General features: G+C 43.5%; 1 protein-coding gene across 1 annotated transcript in view; it reads right to left on the bottom strand.

Moving 5' to 3' along the window:
* The window catches only part of MAP3K1 (mitogen-activated protein kinase kinase kinase 1), an 82,079-nt gene extending 65,449 nt beyond the window's left edge, over positions 1 to 16,630 (bottom strand). Inside the window, exon 1 of the mRNA XM_067730711.1 lies at positions 16,069 to 16,630. Within this exon, the coding sequence (XP_067586812.1) occupies positions 16,069 to 16,550 (482 nt within the window). The 5' untranslated portion in view covers positions 16,551 to 16,630. The remainder of the gene's footprint in view (positions 1 to 16,068) is intronic.
* Positions 16,631 to 19,205: the final 2,575 nt, after the last annotated feature.

The following is a 19,205-nucleotide window of genomic DNA, read 5'->3' as shown; positions in this document are numbered from 1 at the left end:
CATCTTGGCTCAGTGCATGGCTGACCATATTTTCTACGTAGATAAGAAATTTCTACTAATTTGTTTTTAGTAATTAAAATACATTATTTTGGTGAATCTTCAACAAGAATAAAGCATTATATTATACAATGTAATTCTGAACACATTTCTTTTTCAAGTTGCTGTACTTAGAGATAAGCTGACTTTACACACTAATGGTTTTATATGTTATCACCAAAACTTGGCCTAGGAAGTAAGAGGGAGAATAGAAATCAAGAAGTTCTTGAACATAAACCTTTTCTCTTCGATGCCAAAACTGCCTTTATGGACCTAAGTGCCAAAAGGGAAAGCTTTGTTCTCATGTGTTTTGGGCATTATTTAAGACTCTCCTAGCAAATCTTCTTGCAGTGGAGGGAATGTTCTACTATCCACTTATAAAACTGCAGGATGATTTCAGTTTGCATTGTGCAAATGACAGTCTAGCTGCCGTATTTATTGGTGACAAAACCTATAGCCAGTTACCATAATCAGTCATGATAGGATGGAAGAATGGTGCTAAGGCAACCAAGGCTCAAAAGGACTTTGCTCTATTTCTTATCACAGCCTTGTCTGGAAATCACGTGCTGGTAGCATACAGTAAGTGCTCCCAAATATCTGAATAACTGATCACAACAATCAGAATTAGAGAGCTGTGTGGGTTTTAATGGAAGGAGGAAGGGTCAAGTATTCTTCACTACCAGGAATCTAAAACAGTAATTACTGTTGGATGTCCGGGTGCTCTGCAGTGAATTATAAGCAGCTTCAGTTCTATATATGAAGAATAGTGACGGGCAAGAGAGTTTTGTGTGAATATGCTTCAAATTGGTGTAACCACAATGATTAAATCAGTTTAAAAGTTCAATTCCAAAACTATTTGAAACTCAAGATTTTCTACCACTTGAGCCCCAAATTACTAGATTAAAAAGAAAAAAAATTCATAGTGAAATTCATACTTTCCAGCAACTGCCAACTCTATATAAATCATGTGAAAAGAACTCCTGAAACAGAACGAAATCTGAATTTTCACAATTAGGAAACAATACAACTGTCTTTTAAAAGTTTTAGTTAAACAAAAGAGTATGCATACACATGCATGTTTACAAAAAGGTCTTTATAAACATAGGAAAAAGTCAAAGGATTGCTTTGCTTATTACAGGCTATCCCTAGGGAATGTCCTTTCCTTATATAATTAAAGTTGAGGAAAAAAAGATAGTTTTTAACAGCAGTAAAGTTGCTAAAAATTAGGCGTAAAAAGTTATTTTCAAAACTACTCTCTAAGCATATTTGCTAAACACAAACATGCAAATGACCTTACCCTAATTTATTTTCTCCATTTTGCAAAATACTGTTCTCCCGACAGTTATATGCTTTCTAAAAAATACTTCTCATCATATAATGTCAGGTAATAAATATGATTATCTCTTTTCTGAGCCTTCATTGCTTTTCATTTGCATTTCTTTTTATAGTTGGTACCCAGCTTCAAAATTTCAAGAGTTTATAAGTTCAAAAATCTACTTGTTTTAATAATTAGAACTAAATTTAGCCACAAGAAATAATTTTCAAATTAAAATTTTGGAATATAATTTGCTAGAGCTTGAAGGGAACGAAAAAATTATGTAAGCCAACCTCTTCTTTTCACAGATGAGAAAGAGACCCAGGGGATCAGCCTTAGGTCCTCACAAAGTGATGAGAACCCTCATTATGTCCTACCGATGACATGCTTTATCCCACATCACATAATTTTGAAAGTTGCATTTTCCATTATTCTCGTTAATAATTTCAAAATAATAAGGAAAATATACTGCTCCCAAGATGATGCATAATCTATATAAATTAATGGTAACTAGTTAAATTAATGGTAACTAGTAAGGGAACTGTGAGTCTCTTTACCTCATCCTCATCTGTACAGTCAAGGTTTAAGCAGTGAGTCTTCATAGTTACTTGCACTTATATTATAGACAGTTAATTTTTACTGAGTGCTTTTCTGGGTTAAGAACCGGACTTCATTATCCTGTCTAATCACCCCCACTCACTCCATTTTCAAGATGAGAAATGTGAGGTTCAGAGAAGTTAAGTGACTTCTTTGGAGTCCAGCGACAGTAAGTGCCTAAGAGGACCTGACTCCTCGGGTCCAGCATCCTCATCACTACCCTGTGCTGCCCCTGAAACGTAATCGTGCAGTTCCAAAACACATTCATGACCAGAGTGGATGGAATTCATTTGCCTGATTACATTTCCCAATCTGTGAGCCTCTGAAACTATGGGAAGCTATTGGAAATGCAAGAGCCACACAGCTCCCAGACTGTGATCTCAGACTCAGACTGTCTTGCACCAGCTTTGATGTAACTCCCCCTTTGGGCCTCCTGACCGACTTCCTAGGGCACTGTAGTTACTTACCGAACTACAAAGGCTTTTTATTTTGTCCCAGGCACAGCGATCTAAGGATTGCCCAGTGGCGGCAATGAGGAGGCAGGGAGCTCTGCATGGTTCTCTGGCCAGAGCCAGGAACCCTACCCCAGGCTTGCCTGCTGAGCCTTGTCTGCACCCTGCTCCCACCCAGACAGGGCTACCTGAACTATACTCACAGTTCTCCCTATCAGCGCGCAAGCCTACCATGGACTTCCGGGCCTGTGTGTGTTCTCCACCCAACCCCACCCGCAGGCCACAGTCTCCCTCCAAGTCCCTTTCACTTGTTTAACTCCTTGGCATTCTTCACAACTTGGTGGACCTCCCAATTCCCAGAAAACCCTCCCTATACCCTCCTCGTTCCCAGCTGTCACCAGGCAGTCTGTTACCTTGTTAAACTCCTTCATGGGCTTCCCCACTGCTGGGTCCCCAGCACCTTGGAGCCTGGCTCACAGCAGTCACTCCAAGAGTGTTCATGAAGGCATGACCCTGCCCGTGTCAGGAGCGATGACAGCACTGACCATGGGCATTCATCCTGGCATGTTTACTACTCTGCCCTTTCGTTTTTCTAGAAAGAGCACCCACAGACCAGACAAAAAGATTTGGAATGACCCTCCATCTGATGTGCTTGTTTTCCTATAACCTATCAGCTCCCCGGCACCTTGCCCGTGGAGGCTGCGCAGCTGACATAAACCTTGTGATGGGTGTGCCTAGGCCACAATCAAGCTCTGTGCGTGAAGCATTTGAGCATATTTGTTCTCTGACTTGAGATGGTCTTGGATTATTCTGGATGACAGCAATACAGTCGTCCCCCAGTAGCCACGGGACACTGGTTCCAGGACCCCCTGCGGATACCAAAATCCACAGATGCTCAAGCCCTTATACTATAAAACTGTTGAGTACCGTCGGCTCTCGGTACCTGCGAGTTCTGCAACCTCAGATATGGAGGGCTGACTGTACACTGCTGGGCACCAAAATATCTTCCTGCCTCTGAAATTTTAACACAAATTAACAGAAAATCTGATTCACTTTACAATAATGTATAGTTTAAAAAGAACTTTTCGTAAACACTTGTTCAGTCAGACATGACTATGTATGCAATGACAGAGGAAAAACTAAAAAGTTTTAAAAGTGGGATATCTAACTCAGATACCAAGGAACTTTAAATCAAAGAGTTCAGCAAAATTCACAATACAGTACTGACTTCTGTAAATAGACACATTTATATTTAGTAGGATACCAATAATTCTTTATTGCAGAGGGAATAAAAACATATTAAAAAGTATCTCACAACGGAGACAAAATGAGTGTTCCAGACAGAAGAAACAACATTTAGCCCATTGAAAGAAAAGAAGAGTTAGCCGGGGAAACAAAAATGTGAACATAGCACTGAATGACTGGAGCAGGGAGTTCTGGAAGGGGGAGCTGAGAGGGGAGCAGAGCCAATTACCAGACCTTCTGAACTACACTAAGGAGTCTGGACTTTATGCTCAGGATGAAGAAAAGTTGTTGTTTTTTTTTTTTCCTCTGAATTCATTTATCTAAAGATAGAACACAGCCATTTGAAAGTGTGGAACACAATATCAACACAGAATAAAGTTGGGGAATTAAATTGAATTGTTACATTTCCTTTACATGAATAAGTATCTTAAGAGAAACAATTGTAGATTTTAAGATTTATTAAGACACTAATGACACAAGTAACTAACAGTATCTAAGTTGAGTGATACTGCTTGATTTTCAGGTTGAAAGATTATAATAACCTATATATTTCAATTAGATGGCAGCAAATGCAAAAGCATCTTTTGAACTGTATAGTATACTGTAAGCAGGAGTTCATTCTACAGCATTTCATCATTCTCCTGGCCTCAGTTTGTGTGTAGAAGGCATGCTGAACACCAGCAATTCAAATCACATAAATTATCCACCACTCACAAGGTGCAAAATCTATTATGCATATATTTGAAAAGAAATTATTTTTGAATGCCAGAAAAAGTGCCAATTCTTTCTGATGGACTTGGGATTTCCCAGCTTTACCACTGATTAGCTATCTGAGCTGTTTAAGCCTGTGTTTCAGTTTCCTCATTTTTAAAATGAGAAGACTAGATTAGATTTTTGTCTACTGAAGTGTCAAGATCAGACTTGCATCATAGAAGCCTCACTCTACCTGCAGTGTAGAGAAATGACTGAGGAGAACATGTCCAAAAGCCAGAGGCTAGTTAGGAAGAAGGTTTGCAAGAACTGGGACAAGGTGACAGAGGCCTGACCCTGGGTTAGCAGCTGCGTGGGTGGATTCCAGGGCTAGCAGACAACTGGCAACAATAGAACTGGACACTGACTGGAAGCTGAGGGTGAGAAAGCCAGAGGAGTAAGAGCACGGTGATGAGGGAGATGGTGACAGGAATTACCATCGGCACCGCAAAGGACCAGGAGATCTGAAGGGGAAGACAGAGAGGCTGCGGAAGACAGGGATTCAATTCGGACACTGTGCCGGCTGCAGTGCCTGGCAGAGCTGTACCTCCTGGTGAAGCTATCCCAGAGGCTCTGTCACTGAAGCCAAGATATTTTAGGCACCAAAATATTAATAAGAACGATTCAGCAAAGATACAGCTAATAGTCTTCTGATAGATCTTCTTCTCTCTAGTCAATGACATTCTTTTAGAATCTTCGTACAAAACTTGAAATGTGGTTATATAGGAATTTAGGCCCTTGGTGCAAGAACAAGATCTAAAGAAATGTATTTGGGAACTTTGAAATATTTGAAAATCTAGTATATGATAAAGGGGAAACTTTTAATCAATAAGCAGTGCTGGGACACCTAGCCAATCATTTGGAGAAAATTAAGTTAGGGCCCTGTGTCACCCCTTAAACTTCATACAGATAAGAGATTTTTTTTAAAAAACCTAGAAAAATAGTATTAGAAAAGACTAGTGAATTTTTATAATCTTGCAGTAGGGAATAATAATAGCTATTACTTATACAGTGTTTGCCATGCACCAAGCACTGTTTTAAGAACTATACAAACACTTTGTCCTCACAACAACTCTGAAGTAGTATCTTCATTTTATAGTTGAGGAAACTTAAGTGCAAAGAAGTTAAGTAACTTCCCAGATACACTACTTGATAGTGGTGAAACTCTGACTAGAACTCAGGCATCTGTACTCTGAACCACTACACAACCTACCCTCTCTAGAAGGCAAGGAAGGGAGGGAGGGAGGGAGGGAGGAAGGGAGGGAGGGAGGGAGGGAGGAAGGGAGGGGGGAGGGAGGAGAAGGGGGGAGGGAGGGAGGAGAGGGGGGAGGGAGGGAGGAGAGGGGGAGGGAAGGAGGGAGGAGAGGGGGGAGGGAAGGAGGGAGGAGAGGGGGAGGGAAGGAGGGAGGAGAGGGGGAGGGAAGGAGGGAGGAGAGGGGGGAGAGAGGGAGGGAGGAGAGGAGGGGGGGAGGGAGGAAGGAAGGGAGGGAGGAGAGGGGGAGGGAGGGAGGAGAGGGGGGAGGGAGGAGGGGGGAGGGAGGAGGGGGAGGGAGGAGGGGGAGGGAGGGAGGGAGGAAGGAAGGAAGGGATTGAAATTTGAAGGAATATTTAAAGCTTTATAGAAAAATACTATAATTGAAATTCATAACACAAAAGTAGAAGAAAACAATTCCAATAAATGTCAGAGCTAATATTCTAATATACAAAGGATGCTTAAAAATCAGTAAGAAAAAACAAACAATTCTCTCCCATGTGTGAAAGGAAATACACAAAAGAAGTAGGAAATTGTTAATAAACACAAGTTGTACTATGATGCTAAAAAGCTAAGAAATGCAAATTAAAATAAGAAAACATCTTTCATCCACCACATTGGCAAAAATGAAAGACTGATAATATCCAACGCTGGCAAGAACGTGGGGCAATGCGCACTCTCACCATGAGAAAAATGTAAACTGGCAGTGTTTTACAGGGCAATTTGGCTATATGATAAAATTTTTAAATACGCATGTCCTTTGACTCAGCAATTTCACTTCTGAATATTTATTTTACAAAATCAAATGCACAAACATATGAAAATGTAGGTACAATGGTAGTCACTACAGCTCGATATAACAACAAAACAATATAAATGTCTAAAACTAGGAAACTGGTTAATGAGACAGGCAAATGATAGAATCTACGCAGTCATGGAAAATGACAGCTCTATGTTCATCATTAAGATAATGAACAAAATACTATTAAGAAAAAAGCAAACTATATAGCAGTCTACATAATACTGTTCTTTTGTTAAAAGAGAAATAAAGTAAAAAAATAAATTCTTCTGTTGCTTTCAAAAGGACTGTCTAATCATTTTATTAATGAAGTTTAATTCTATAAATTCTGAATCCCAGAGAAATCATAAGGACCTTGTATAACAGTGTGGAGGTGCCAGTGTACCAGAATAATTGAAATATATTTTCAAAATTCAAAATAAATTTATATTAAGACACTAAACCTTCTCCAGGAATATGAACATCTACATTAATATGTCACATCTTTTTTAAAATCTAAGGTTCAGTGAAAATAATTTTATTTATTACCCAAGAAGAATTTAAGAATACCAATAAAATCCAGACCATAAATAACAGGTAGAGCCAATTAATTATTTTGAAAGAGAAAAAAAGAATTCTGAAATGTCTTTTTCAAAACACTAAGCATCTTAAGAGCATGTGAACATCAAGAATCCTTTCACAAGTAGCCATCTTATTAAACCAAAGTCCTTGCAGTAATTAAATAACTTGGTCAACATTGCAAAGCTGGCGCTTACTGCCTGACTTCTCAAAGTCTAGCTAGGAGAAAGGGCAGTACATACTGGTGGTGGTGATTAACTATCAAGCATTTTTTAAAAACTGCAGGATATAAAATGACTCAGGCCAACAAATAAAGCAAAACGATTTTCCCACAAAGCCAATCCACAAGACATTTGTAATGAGCAGCACCCAATTTCATGTAATTCCAAACAGCACTGTATTTATTCAGCATCATCAAGGCTACAGGACGACCCCTTCCAGATAATTTAGATGTTTACCACTCAGGATCAAAATACTTTCTAAAACTATAAACACAACAACCTTGCAATAATGAGCCACAGTAATCAGCATTACAAAAAACAAAGCCAATCATATAACCCTGATCACTCTCATTTTACAAATAAGGAAGCTGATGCCCAAAAAGTAATGTTGGAAAGTGCTGTGATTTAATAAATTTATAATCTTAGAGGCAATCCAGGTATGTGGAACCTAACGTTCAAACACCAGGTGGCCCCAACTGCAATGTTTTAATGTCCTCTTATCTCTCCCTTTCTCCTCCCTTCTCTCTCCTCACCTGTCAGGTCTCTGCTTATATGCTGCCTTCAGGGAACCTGTCTCTTGCTCACACTACTCGCCTTCTAATTGGCTGCTTTTAATTGCTGCATGTTAGGGATACCAAATGGACAAGACTGCAAGAATAATAACTTAAATAAATGTCAGTGAATTCTGAGTGAATGCCCTTGGAACTCTTCTAAGTGTAAAATCAAAGAACTTCAAAGTGCAGATTTTGTTACAGGCCCTTTGGCAGCTCAGAGCCTTTTTTACTTACTTCTTAGTGCTAAACCATGTTCTAGATAAGGGAGGCTGCCAGGTTTAGTTACCACCGGTAAATCGTTTTCTGTTACGTGGGTTCTTGGCTCCTGAAATCTCATATAGTACTTGTCTAGCAAACCTCTTCTTTAATGCAAATGTGAACTATTTATCCCAAGTTGAATTATTATCAATAACAAATTAAATTTTGGATGAAGCAGGGTTATTGGCACAAAAATCCTAAAAGTGGTACCCTAAGTTTAGATAACACTGAGAACTCGGAAGAAGGAATCATTATATTAATGCAGAACACCTTCAGGTGTATATTTATTCATATATATGCACACACACATGAGCCCACACATATACTCTCTCTCTCAACTCCCTGGTAAGAGCAGGAGAACTAAATACACATAGCAAACACTTCTTCCTACAGCATATAATCATGCAATATAGCTATTTCCTCTGTACCACATTAAGCTGTCCTACTTCACCTGAGGCACTTGGTGTGTTTAATAGTCCAGATACGGCCTAATGAATCTATCACAAACCGACAAGGCTTTTGCCATTTAACCCCGTCTTAGCTAGGTCCCAGACTACATCTGACAAAGGGGAAGAACAGATAATCCATAGACTAGGTTGAACTTGCCATGTCATTATTACCCTCATCCATTTAGTCAACAAATATTTATCGAGGGTCTACTCTGTGCCAGGCATTTTGCTAGGTGCTGGGTTGCTACCAGCCAAAGGCTCTGCCCACTCAGATTTTACAGTCTTCCAGGGAAGGCAGCCATTCACCAAATGACATAACAAATATAAAATCACAACACTGACAGTAGGGACACTGAGCTACAAAGCCAGTCTGGGAGATCAGGGAAGGAAGGCTTCCCTGACAAAGCATCAGTGAGCTAAGACCTGAACACTGAGGAGCTGGCTCGGGACTAGGCACAGTGCTCCTGGCAGAGGGCGCATGCGGTGCGTGCAAAGGCCCTATGGCAGGAGGTGGTGTGCTGAGTCTGAGGAACTTACGGCAATCCTGCAGAGAGCAAGGGCGAGCGTGATCAGAGATGGGCCTGGAGAGGCAGGCACGGGCTAAACCAGGCAGGGACTCTGTGGGGCATGTTAAGGATTCTGTGGTCTTTATCCAAATGGAAAGCATTTGAAAGTTTTAAAATTCAATTTAATTTACTTCTCTAGAGGAAAATTGTTATAATAAGATTTACATTGTAAAATGATCACTCTGGCCACGTAATATGGAGAACCAACTGGAAGGGAGAAAGTAGGAGAGAATGAGCAAGTTAGAAGGCTACTTACTATTACGTTAGTCCAAATGAGAGATCACGGAAGGTGGACTAGGGATGTGATAATAGATGAAATCACCTGAAGACCAGAAGTTGTCAAGGACAACCCTAGGTTCTGGTTCTGCCATTTCATGAGCAGGGAATGTATTAGTAGGGCAAGGTACAGGGAAAATCCTAAATTTGGTTTTAGATATCTGAGTATGGATGTGTCATGTAGACAGGTGTGGCATTTAGGAGAGATCATGGCTAGGAAAATAAACTCTGCAATCATTCGTGAATGGCCAAAAATTGATCTAAATGCATTAATGAGCCTGGGGTGGGGGTGGAAGACAGGGAATGACAGAAGGCCTGGGCCTGAGTATGTTCTAATATTAATGTTCAAGAAGATGAGGAGAAGCCATTCAGGAAGGGTTGCCACAGGGTTAAGAAGAAAATCAGCAGGGCTTACCTATCAGCCCAAATAACTAGACACTCAAATACCAGAAACTCAATTTTCTCAATATCTGACAGTTTATACATGGCTCCAATTATTTTGTAACTACACTTAGTTATTGAACTAATTACTGTTTGGTTTACATTATATAAAACTGGTCATTATTATTAACTACTGCTTGCTAAATACCAACTACTGCTACAAAATACCAAGCAATGCACAAAAACTCATAAGAAATAGTTCCTGCCTTCAAAACCTGCCTCAAGCTAGATTATGATTAAAATCACATCACATCACAGTAAGTCATGAGTCAGTGTATCTTCTTATACACTTATGTAAAAATAACCACTTTGGGAAAATGAATTCATCCTAACACTCAAGTGCATCCAATATTCATGGGTGCTAGACATTAGCCTAGGTGCTGAGCAATGACAAAGAATAAGACAGAGCTCCTTGTCTGTTAGCAGTTGATATTTAGTATTCAGAACGCTGTAAGACCAGTTTGAAGATTATTTGATGCTATATCAGTCGAATGGCTATTTAGCAATAAAGAAAGGTAATAATCACATCTTATCTGTCAAGAGTACCACCTCCACCCACCACCCAGTATCTACCCTCTCCTTGCTCCGCATATATTCATCATCATCATGCTTACATGTGATAAACTTAGTAAACACACTAACTACAGCACTGTGTGAGCTCCGGGCACTTCCTCCAGTCTTCAAGAAGTCTGACTGTCTCATCAATAATTCCCAGGTGACAGATTGTACTTACAGAAACACACGCTTGGTGGGTCTTAAGAACCTGAAGAGCTCTTGGCAGTCTACAACATCTCAATCTATTAAACCAAAACTAACCAGACTAGTATTTCAAAGGACTCAATCACTAACAGTACAGAGCTCCTCTCCATACCAAACATACCTAAACCAACCAGGATATGTCATAGAGTAAATGAAGACAAGGGTATCTTCTTGATTATCTTACATCCTAGAGCATATTTTACATTTCCCAATGTTGTTTTCTTAACTAGCAGAGTTGCTGTTACTAATAATAAAGTCTCAATTCTAAAGCCAGCATTGGTAGATACTCGGTTTCTTGCTCCTATACCCCCATTTTAATTTTCTCTTTCAAGAAAGACAAAAATCATGTCTGAACTTGCAGTTCCATACATATACCTCCTAAGAGTAGGCAGAAATAGTTTGAAACTAATCTGTATCTGAATTCCTGTTGCCATTGCTGTGGAAATGGAAAAGCTACAGCATATATCTGTCCTAAGAAAAGGTAAAGAGACCAAAGGGAAAGAGCAAAAACTAGCAGACCAAATGTACAAGCAGAAAGCAGAACAAAGCTACCACCCTTAACTACAAACCTAGAAGGTCAATTAATTCCTCAGAAAGTTAGTGAGGTACTACTGTATTCACTGCAGGAATACAGTGTGGAATGTCATGGGTGAGATTCACAGCACTACTCTTTAATCTGGATGCCCCTCTCTATTCCTATCTATCTTACAACGCTTAACATGGTGGTGTGAAACATGTTCATACTACAATCTGCCAACAGAAACAGAGGCTGTGCGTTGATGATATTTTTCTCTACCACCCAGAACATCACCTTGCAGAGGTTCATAAATGCTGGATGCATGAAATCTAAAACAAGTACAAAGGGATAGGGTCTAGCTATACTGCAACAGCTTGTCTCCATGTGTGATGATTAAAAATAAATGTGATATTATTTCAGCTTCTTTATTTCCTTCCACTTACGATGTAAACAGCACAAATCAAGGAACCTAAGAAACACTCAACACTAATCAATTATTCTCCCTGCCTAACATGCTAAGGTGATCTAAGCACAGCTTACTTGTATTACATGGATGAGGCCAGGTTACAGAAAGCTATGCATTACATACACATCAGGAGACAAATGTATTAGCAGTGGCACTGGGTAGAAACCTATCAATTGCTTATTGACTCTTGAAGAACAACTTTCTCCTTCAAAATCATTAGTTAATCTGATTATTAACTTGAAAAAGAAAATGGAGACATTAGAGAGTGATGAAAAGAAATGGACTGTGGAGTGGGACTAACTTGGGTTTGAATCCTAGCCTGTCTTCTACTTGTATGATAATGGGGCTTTAGCATTGCACATGAGTTTCCACCTCTTGAAAACAGAAACTACAATGCACTGGAAGGCTGCAGCGATGATGAAATGAGATAATATATATAACTTGCCTGACACACAGAAGGCAAAAAAAGTGACTATATAAAAGGTATCTAAATGCATCTCTATGCTCAATGTACATGTTTAGCCACAGCAAAAAACCTCTTATATTCTTGCAATAAGAACACCCAACTCATCTCACTGCTTTGCAATGAGCATTTGTAAATGAACATTTAATTCTGTTCCTGATTATTTCTTTCGTGTTTAAAAATGTTCTTAAATTATTTCTTAGAAACAACTTGGGTTGATTCCTAATACTGCACATTTCCTCACATTAATCTTTTACCCGTTTACATTTTAAAGTAGCTCTAATTTTTGACTCAGGATATAAAAGGAGGCCAAGACTCAGGAAAACAACCAAGTCTAAGGAATATACTTGGTATATCTGATATAGCAAGGCATTTCAAGGTTAGAAGTGCAATATACTGCAGCTCTTAAGTAGCCTCTGGAGACTATTACTTTTCCATGCCACGTTCTCCTATTGCCTTCTTCATAAAGAAATAACTCTCAACCCAAGAAAATAGGGTACAAAATGCAAAAGTTGTGCCTTCTAACTCAGAGCACTTCTGAATGCCCTACATTTTTCCTCAGGGGAATCCACTCCCCATTAACTGCCTTGCCACCCCATCATTTCTTCTTCTGGAATGCTCACAGCAACTGTCAAGGGCTGATCAGCAGACAGCCTAGGCAAGCTGTAGCTGGTTCTTCTGTTCTTGTTGAAACCAAAGAACACTCCTTTCATTCCATATTTTGGAATCTTTATGTCAATAAGTCCGCGACCATTTCTAAAACATGCAACATATGCTTGAGGTGCTACAGGAGATGTGAAAGAATACAAATGAACAGAGCTACTTCCTGTTTTTTGTATCTAACAAAACGGAGTTATTATAGTGTATTGGGGATAATATATTAAGGAATGTTGGTTAACCAGTCACCCTTGCCAAAATCAGATATGAAAAGACAACAAAAGTTGGCAACAATTCTAGTTCTGATATTTCTTTTTCAGAATTATATTTAATAAGGTTAGTCTTTAAAGAATGCATTAATTTCCTTACCTAATTTAAAACAGAACTTGGAGACAATTCATAATTACAAAACTTACAAATTCATGTAAGACTAACTTATGTAACTACCTCTATTGTTTTATAAAATCACCAACTTAACTTTTTTAAAAACTTGTTTTTAGGTAATAATGTTCCTATACCTCCTCTAGTAAAAATTCACTAAGTTATATTTATAGTCTAGCAGCTTCTAAAAGGAAGTGAAAGCTAAGGGCTCTATGAGGATATAAAAGCAGCCTATGAAATAGCTTTAGTTTTACACAAAAACTAACATTAACAAGTACAGCATATCTTGTTCTTTCATGGGGCCAGCAAATTGATAGTTGTTTTTTTTTAAGTTACAAAAATAGAATGGAGTAATTATATCTACCAACTCACAATAGCCTGTTCAATGGAGAGTAACACTGTAATTTCTCTTCAAAGACTGTAAATAGGAAGAAAAAGCCCCTAATTCTGTAATATAAGGAAAAATCCCAAACCCTTGGGCGCCACTTACAGGCAAAAAACTTCCACTGATTTCAGTTACTAACCTGTAAAAGAGGGATGTACTTAAAATCTTGTTTTAATATGAGTATTCTTTATATAAGTTATACTACAAAAATGTATTTTCTACAATTTAAATTTCTACATCCGAAGATCAAAAATTGGAGGAAATTATGAAATTAAAAATCTCACAGAATTCTCTTTAAAAGAATACAATAAGTCTTTAAACAGAAGGGGTCTCCAGACCTATAGTACCACTGAAACAAAAATATTTCAAAATCTCAATGTTAGATTTTCCTCCTGAAAGTATGAATGCAACTACTGTCAAAAAAGTAAAGTTCAACTGAGATTTTACTAACTGCTTACAATCAAAGTGTTTATACCAATAGAATCAAATGAATTTCAACCCCATTAACAAGGAAATTGTAAAAAAAAAAAAATCACTATTTCAAGAGGAGAGGGAATCAACATTTTACTATAAATGAAATGTTTAGGTATAAGATTTGGGATGAACAAACAGCATTCTGGCTAGTGACATTCATTTTAAAAAATGATTATGCTGATTAGCCCATAATTTCATATACTGTGCAATTATTATCCACCCCTTAAACAAAAGGGGGGAAAAACCTAGGTTACAAAATGCAAAAATTAAGCATGGATTACTCAGTACCTGAATTCTATCTGCTTACACCTTCGTCCTCTTATTTTGTGTGGAGACAACACTAAACAACATCTATATGTTAATTTTACAGTAGTTCCTCTTCTGCTATATTCAATAGCTCATTAAGATGACTAGAATGCTGACACTTGCTAAACTATTTACTGTATCCAAAAATTCGGTCTCATGAGAACAGACAAAATTAATCTCTCAAATTTTGGGTTTAATATTTTTATCTGGAGCTCACTTGTAGTAACAATTGCCTACAACGAATTATCCTAGTCAAGTTTTAATCCAATCTTCCCAGGAGCAGTAGTGTAGAGGAATAACCCTGTAAGACTAAGTTACATGGACAAGAGCACACAGAAAACTACCACAGTCACAAATCTTTCCTATCAATACTGCCATGGCACAGTGCTGACCATATTTTTAGTTGGTTTTTTTTGGGGGGGGAGGGTTGAGGCGAGGAGAGGGAAAGGGGTAACTTCCAAGGAATCAACGAACTGTGGTTTTAAACAATCAAGTTCCCCCAAAAATCACTTTAGATAATTAACCAAAGCCAATGAGTCCTACTGTCAAATTCGTTTCACAAGGGAAACAAACCTAAGGCAGTCTTTAAAATACTCAGAATAAAGGTCAGGAAACCCTATAGGGAAACGGGTGACTATCACAAAAACATTTCCAGCAACTCAAAATACCTCTCAAACTTGTGCTTTGCATACACTAGTCAGATTCTTTTAAAAACAAGGATGATGGCTGTCACAGTCAAAAGAACTTCCTTAAACATAAAAATTTCCAGTTGCCAAAAAGGGTCAGGCCAGGAACGGCTGGTCTGAGTTACCTTACAAACACCGTAGCGCACAGGCAGTACGGCTCTTACGGAGCCGGAGCCACAGCACTGTGTCCCCTGGAAGCCGGCAGTCGGCGGCGGCCCGCGCAGCTGCACGGAGCAGGAAGTACCGCACCCGCGCCGCGGTCCCCAACCACGCCGGAGAGGCTGCGGGGAGCAGTCACCACCGCTTTGAAACTGAATGGCTGACACATCCGGTCCTGGCTCTTACACCACTCCGCCAAATGCAAACCTCAAAGGCCAAATTCAAACTCCAAACAGAAGTCACTCAAGTCTTAGTGGTGCAGTCTTCATTCCCAAGGACATTGGGGGACGCAATCAGAAAACCCCACGTCCTAAAAGACCGCAAGCCCCCGAGCATTTGCAGCCGATCAGCCCACATCGCTTTGACAGACGTTACGGAGCCGTCCACCCGGAGCCCCCTGCGGCCGCGCTCCGGGCGCGCAGCCTTCGTCCCAGCCCGGCCCCCGGTACCTGCCGAGAGACTCTGCCTGTCACAGCCGCGGGGACCCCACCGCTTTCTCCGCCGCGCTCCGGCCCCCCCACCCCCGGCCTCCGGCAGGGTTCCCCACCTACCCCGCCCACCTACACCGCCCGCCTGCAGGGTCGGGCCTCACCCCGGCGCCCCCGAGGACTCTCGTCCGAGGTCGCCGCCGCTGCACGGCTGCCCGCCTCCCAACCCGACCCGGAGGGCAACGCCAGGGTCCCGCTCCGGGGCTCCTCGGAGAGTTCCGATTCCGGGAGCCCCCAAAAGCCAGCCCGGGCCCCCACACCTTATCTCAACCGGTACCCGCAGTGCGGCTCGCACGCCTGTCACATGTCTGCAAACAATAACAAACTCTCCCGCATGTCCCCGCCCCGGGCCCCCGTCCCGTCCCGTACCCCAGGCCAGGTCCGGGGCGCCGCCCGACGCCGGAAGGGTCAAAGGGGGTGCCAGAGGGCTCCCGGCGAGCGGCGTGCAGCCTCGCTGCGCGGATCCCCGGGACGCCCTGCGCAGTGCCCGGGGTTCATTCATTGCCCTCGCCCGCCCGCCCCCCAAGTCCCCATCGCGCCCCCGGCCGCGCTGCTCACCCGGCTGGGGCCGCCGCAAGAGGCGGCTCGGCGGCGGGCGTCCGCTTCTCCCCGGGCTCGGCCCCCGCGGGGCTCGGGGCGCCGCTGTCCGGTGCGGCCGCCGGTTCTGTAGGGTGGGCGCCGCTGCGGCTCGCGGCTCCGTGGGGCGGCGGCACCACCACAGGCTGGAAACCGCTCCCGCCAGCGGCCGCGTCCGCGGGCTCCGGCGACGGGGAAGTGGAGGACGACGGCGGCGAGGCGGTGAGGAAAAGCGGCGGCTCGGGCAGCTGGTCCAGCTCCACACTCCGCACTTTGCGCAGCTGCCGCCGCCGCCAGTCCGCCCGTTCGCGGCCCCCACTGCCCGCCTCCCGCAGCAGCCCCGCGGCTGCCGTGGGCGTGCTGCTTGCCTTGAGGGCCCCTCCGCCGCCGCCCGCTTCGGGGCTCGCCGCCCCGGCGCCCGGGAATCCCGAGGACGAGGCGCGATTCCCCGCCGCCGCCGCCATTTTCTCTCGCGGGCTACATTCGCTTGGCCCCTGCGAGGGAGGGAGGGGGCGGGGAGAGTGCAGGGGGCGGGCGGACGGGCGGGCGCTGCGCCTCTAGCGTAAGGCCGCCTGCGCCAACTGCGTGAGCGCGGCCCTCTGGGCGCCCGGCAGGGACTGACGCGCGGGCGCGCGGGGTTCAGTGGAGGGAGGACAGCCGGCCGCAGGTTGGTGGGGGGCCGGCTGTGCGCTCCGTCCTGCGCGCCGGCCGGCAAGGTGGGCTCCGAGGTGGCCGCCGTGGGGGCGCGCTGCGGTTTGCGCGCCGCACCCGCCGCGCCGCCAGGTAGTCCCGGGCTGCACCGGCGAGAGGAGGAGCTTCGGTGGAGGAGCGCCGCTTCCTCTCCGCCGCAATCTCGGCCCGGCTTGGCCGGGGCTCGCCTCACGGGAGCCGCAGTTCAAACTTCGGTGTATGGGCCGTTGAAGAGGACGCAGGCAAGAGGGTCTGAAGCCTGTCATTCGCATTGCTCGTTGCAGTGGGCGTCGGGGAACCCGGGCGCGGACCAACCCACCCCCGACCCCGCCTCCACTCCGTACGGGGCGCGCAGGTGGCGCCCAGGGCTATCGCCTGCTGCAAAGCGAAAGAAACCCAACGTTCAGCGGCCCTAGTTCCGCGCACCAAAAAAAACAAGTTTTATAAAAGCTTTCCTCATCTTTTGCCCACCCCCCAACCCCCAAATCATGCTACAAATAAAAGTTTCCTGGAATATCTTGTTCAAAACCTGAAGTCACCGATTGGGACACTCTTCTCACCCTCTATCCCGCCCCCGGCTAGAGAGAGACAGGAGCGGGCGGCGGGGGTCCGGGGGATCTCTATAGATTTCTATTTTTTCCTCCGGTGTCTTTGGGGAAGGCAGCGATATACAGGACCACAGAGAGCACGTTTGGGGAAGGAACCAGGAAGTGTTTGCTATTGTCATCCTCGGCCAGGTTCTGGCCCTCCCCGAATCCTATGCCTTTAGCTGCACGTCCCTCTTTCCAGCAGGGTCGGGCCGCCGTCCGGGTTCCCTCCGCCCCCGCCCCTGCAGTGCCCGAGCTGCCTAACCCGGAGTTCCGAACCCTTCCAGTCCCTGGGGGCGTCTGGCGATAAGGTGCTTTGGAATGGAAAAAGCACCATTTACATGTTAATGATTTTCGACCTTTCTTCAGGCTTCCGTGTCGCGTTTATTTCTCCCCTCCCTTCTCTTCCTCCAGCCGGTTTGTCTGTGATGAGAAATCTCCCACAACCCGGGAGCAGAGTCCCTAGATTTATTTTGTGAAACAGGAATTAAGGCGGGGGCTGGGTTGGGGGGGGAGGCAGAGGGCTCCTCAGGAACAGAAAGGAGAGCGGTATCCTGTCAGTATTCATATATTTCGACAGGAGTCTAAACTGTCTACAAAATAATTCCTTTGATTTTTTTGGAAATAGATAAAATGAAAACCTCCTTCCTGGCTATAAATGGTAACTGAGGAGGATGGTGATATCCGAGGGATTTTTAAAGCGGGTTCAGATTTCATATTAGCTCAGTGTTTTGAGTACTGCAACATCTGCCATAAGATAGTTTTAGATAATTACATCCAATGGCACAAATTTTGAAACTTTAGATAAATCTGTTAAAAGTTTAAGTCTACATTTAGGCTATAATTATACACTCTTTTAACGGTAGCCAAGTGTATCATCCAAAGAAAACAGTAGTTATTTCCCAGGTCTTCCCGGATTGCCACACCCACCAAATCCTACATTGGAAAGGATAAACTTTTTTCTTTCCTATTTAGATCAGAAAACCTTTAAATTTGCACACACATATTTAGGTAACTGTAAATGAGAAAAGTAAGTAGACGCCTTCAGCTTTTCAAAATTGTTCCAGTTTTGAAGTTTGGCCACAGTAGAAAAGTGGAAATGGAATTCCAGCAAAACATTTACTTTTGCCTCTTCATTTGTACAGTGATGAAAATGGAACCAAGTGAGAGGAGCACCAAATACAACACTATCAACTAGCCACAGTTCTCTGACCTCCATCCATCACACCACCATGGAGAAACCTTAAGTGCTGGTCTTTCATCTAGCGTTTGGTACTTTGAGTCATTTTCCCCTTAATCTTTTTTTTTTTTTTTTTTTGCGGTACGTGGGCCTCTCACTGTTGTGGCCTCTCCCGTTGCGGAGCACAGGCTCCGGACGCGCAGGCTCAGTGGCCATGGCTCACGGGCCTAGCCGCTCCGTGGCATGTGGGATCTTCCCGGACCGGGGCACGAACCCGTGTCCCCTGCATCGGCAGGCGGACTCTAAACCACTGCGCCACCAGGGAAGACCAATCTTTTTTAAAAAATTTATTTATTTATTTCTGGCTATGTTGGGTCTTAGTTGCTGCGAGCGGGCTTTCTCTAGATGTGGCGAGTGGGGGCTACTCTTCGGTGCGGTGCGCGGGCTTCTCATTGTGGCGGCTTCTCTTGTTGCGGAGCACGAGCTGTAGGTGCACGGGCTTCAGTAGTTGTGGCTCGCAGGCTCTAGAGCGCAGGCTCAGTAGTTGTGACACGCAAGGACTTAGTTGCTCCGCGGCATGTGGGATCTTCCCGGACCAAGGCTCGAGCCCGTGTCCCTTGCATTGGCAGGCGGATTGTTAACCACTGGGACACAAGGGAAAC

Source organism: Pseudorca crassidens, chromosome 3 (assembly GCF_039906515.1).
Source record: "Pseudorca crassidens isolate mPseCra1 chromosome 3, mPseCra1.hap1, whole genome shotgun sequence".
NCBI classification, from domain to species: Eukaryota; Metazoa; Chordata; class Mammalia; order Artiodactyla; family Delphinidae; genus Pseudorca; species Pseudorca crassidens.
Note: the sequence above shows the minus strand (reverse complement) of the source record. Positions and strands in the feature narration are given on the sequence as shown.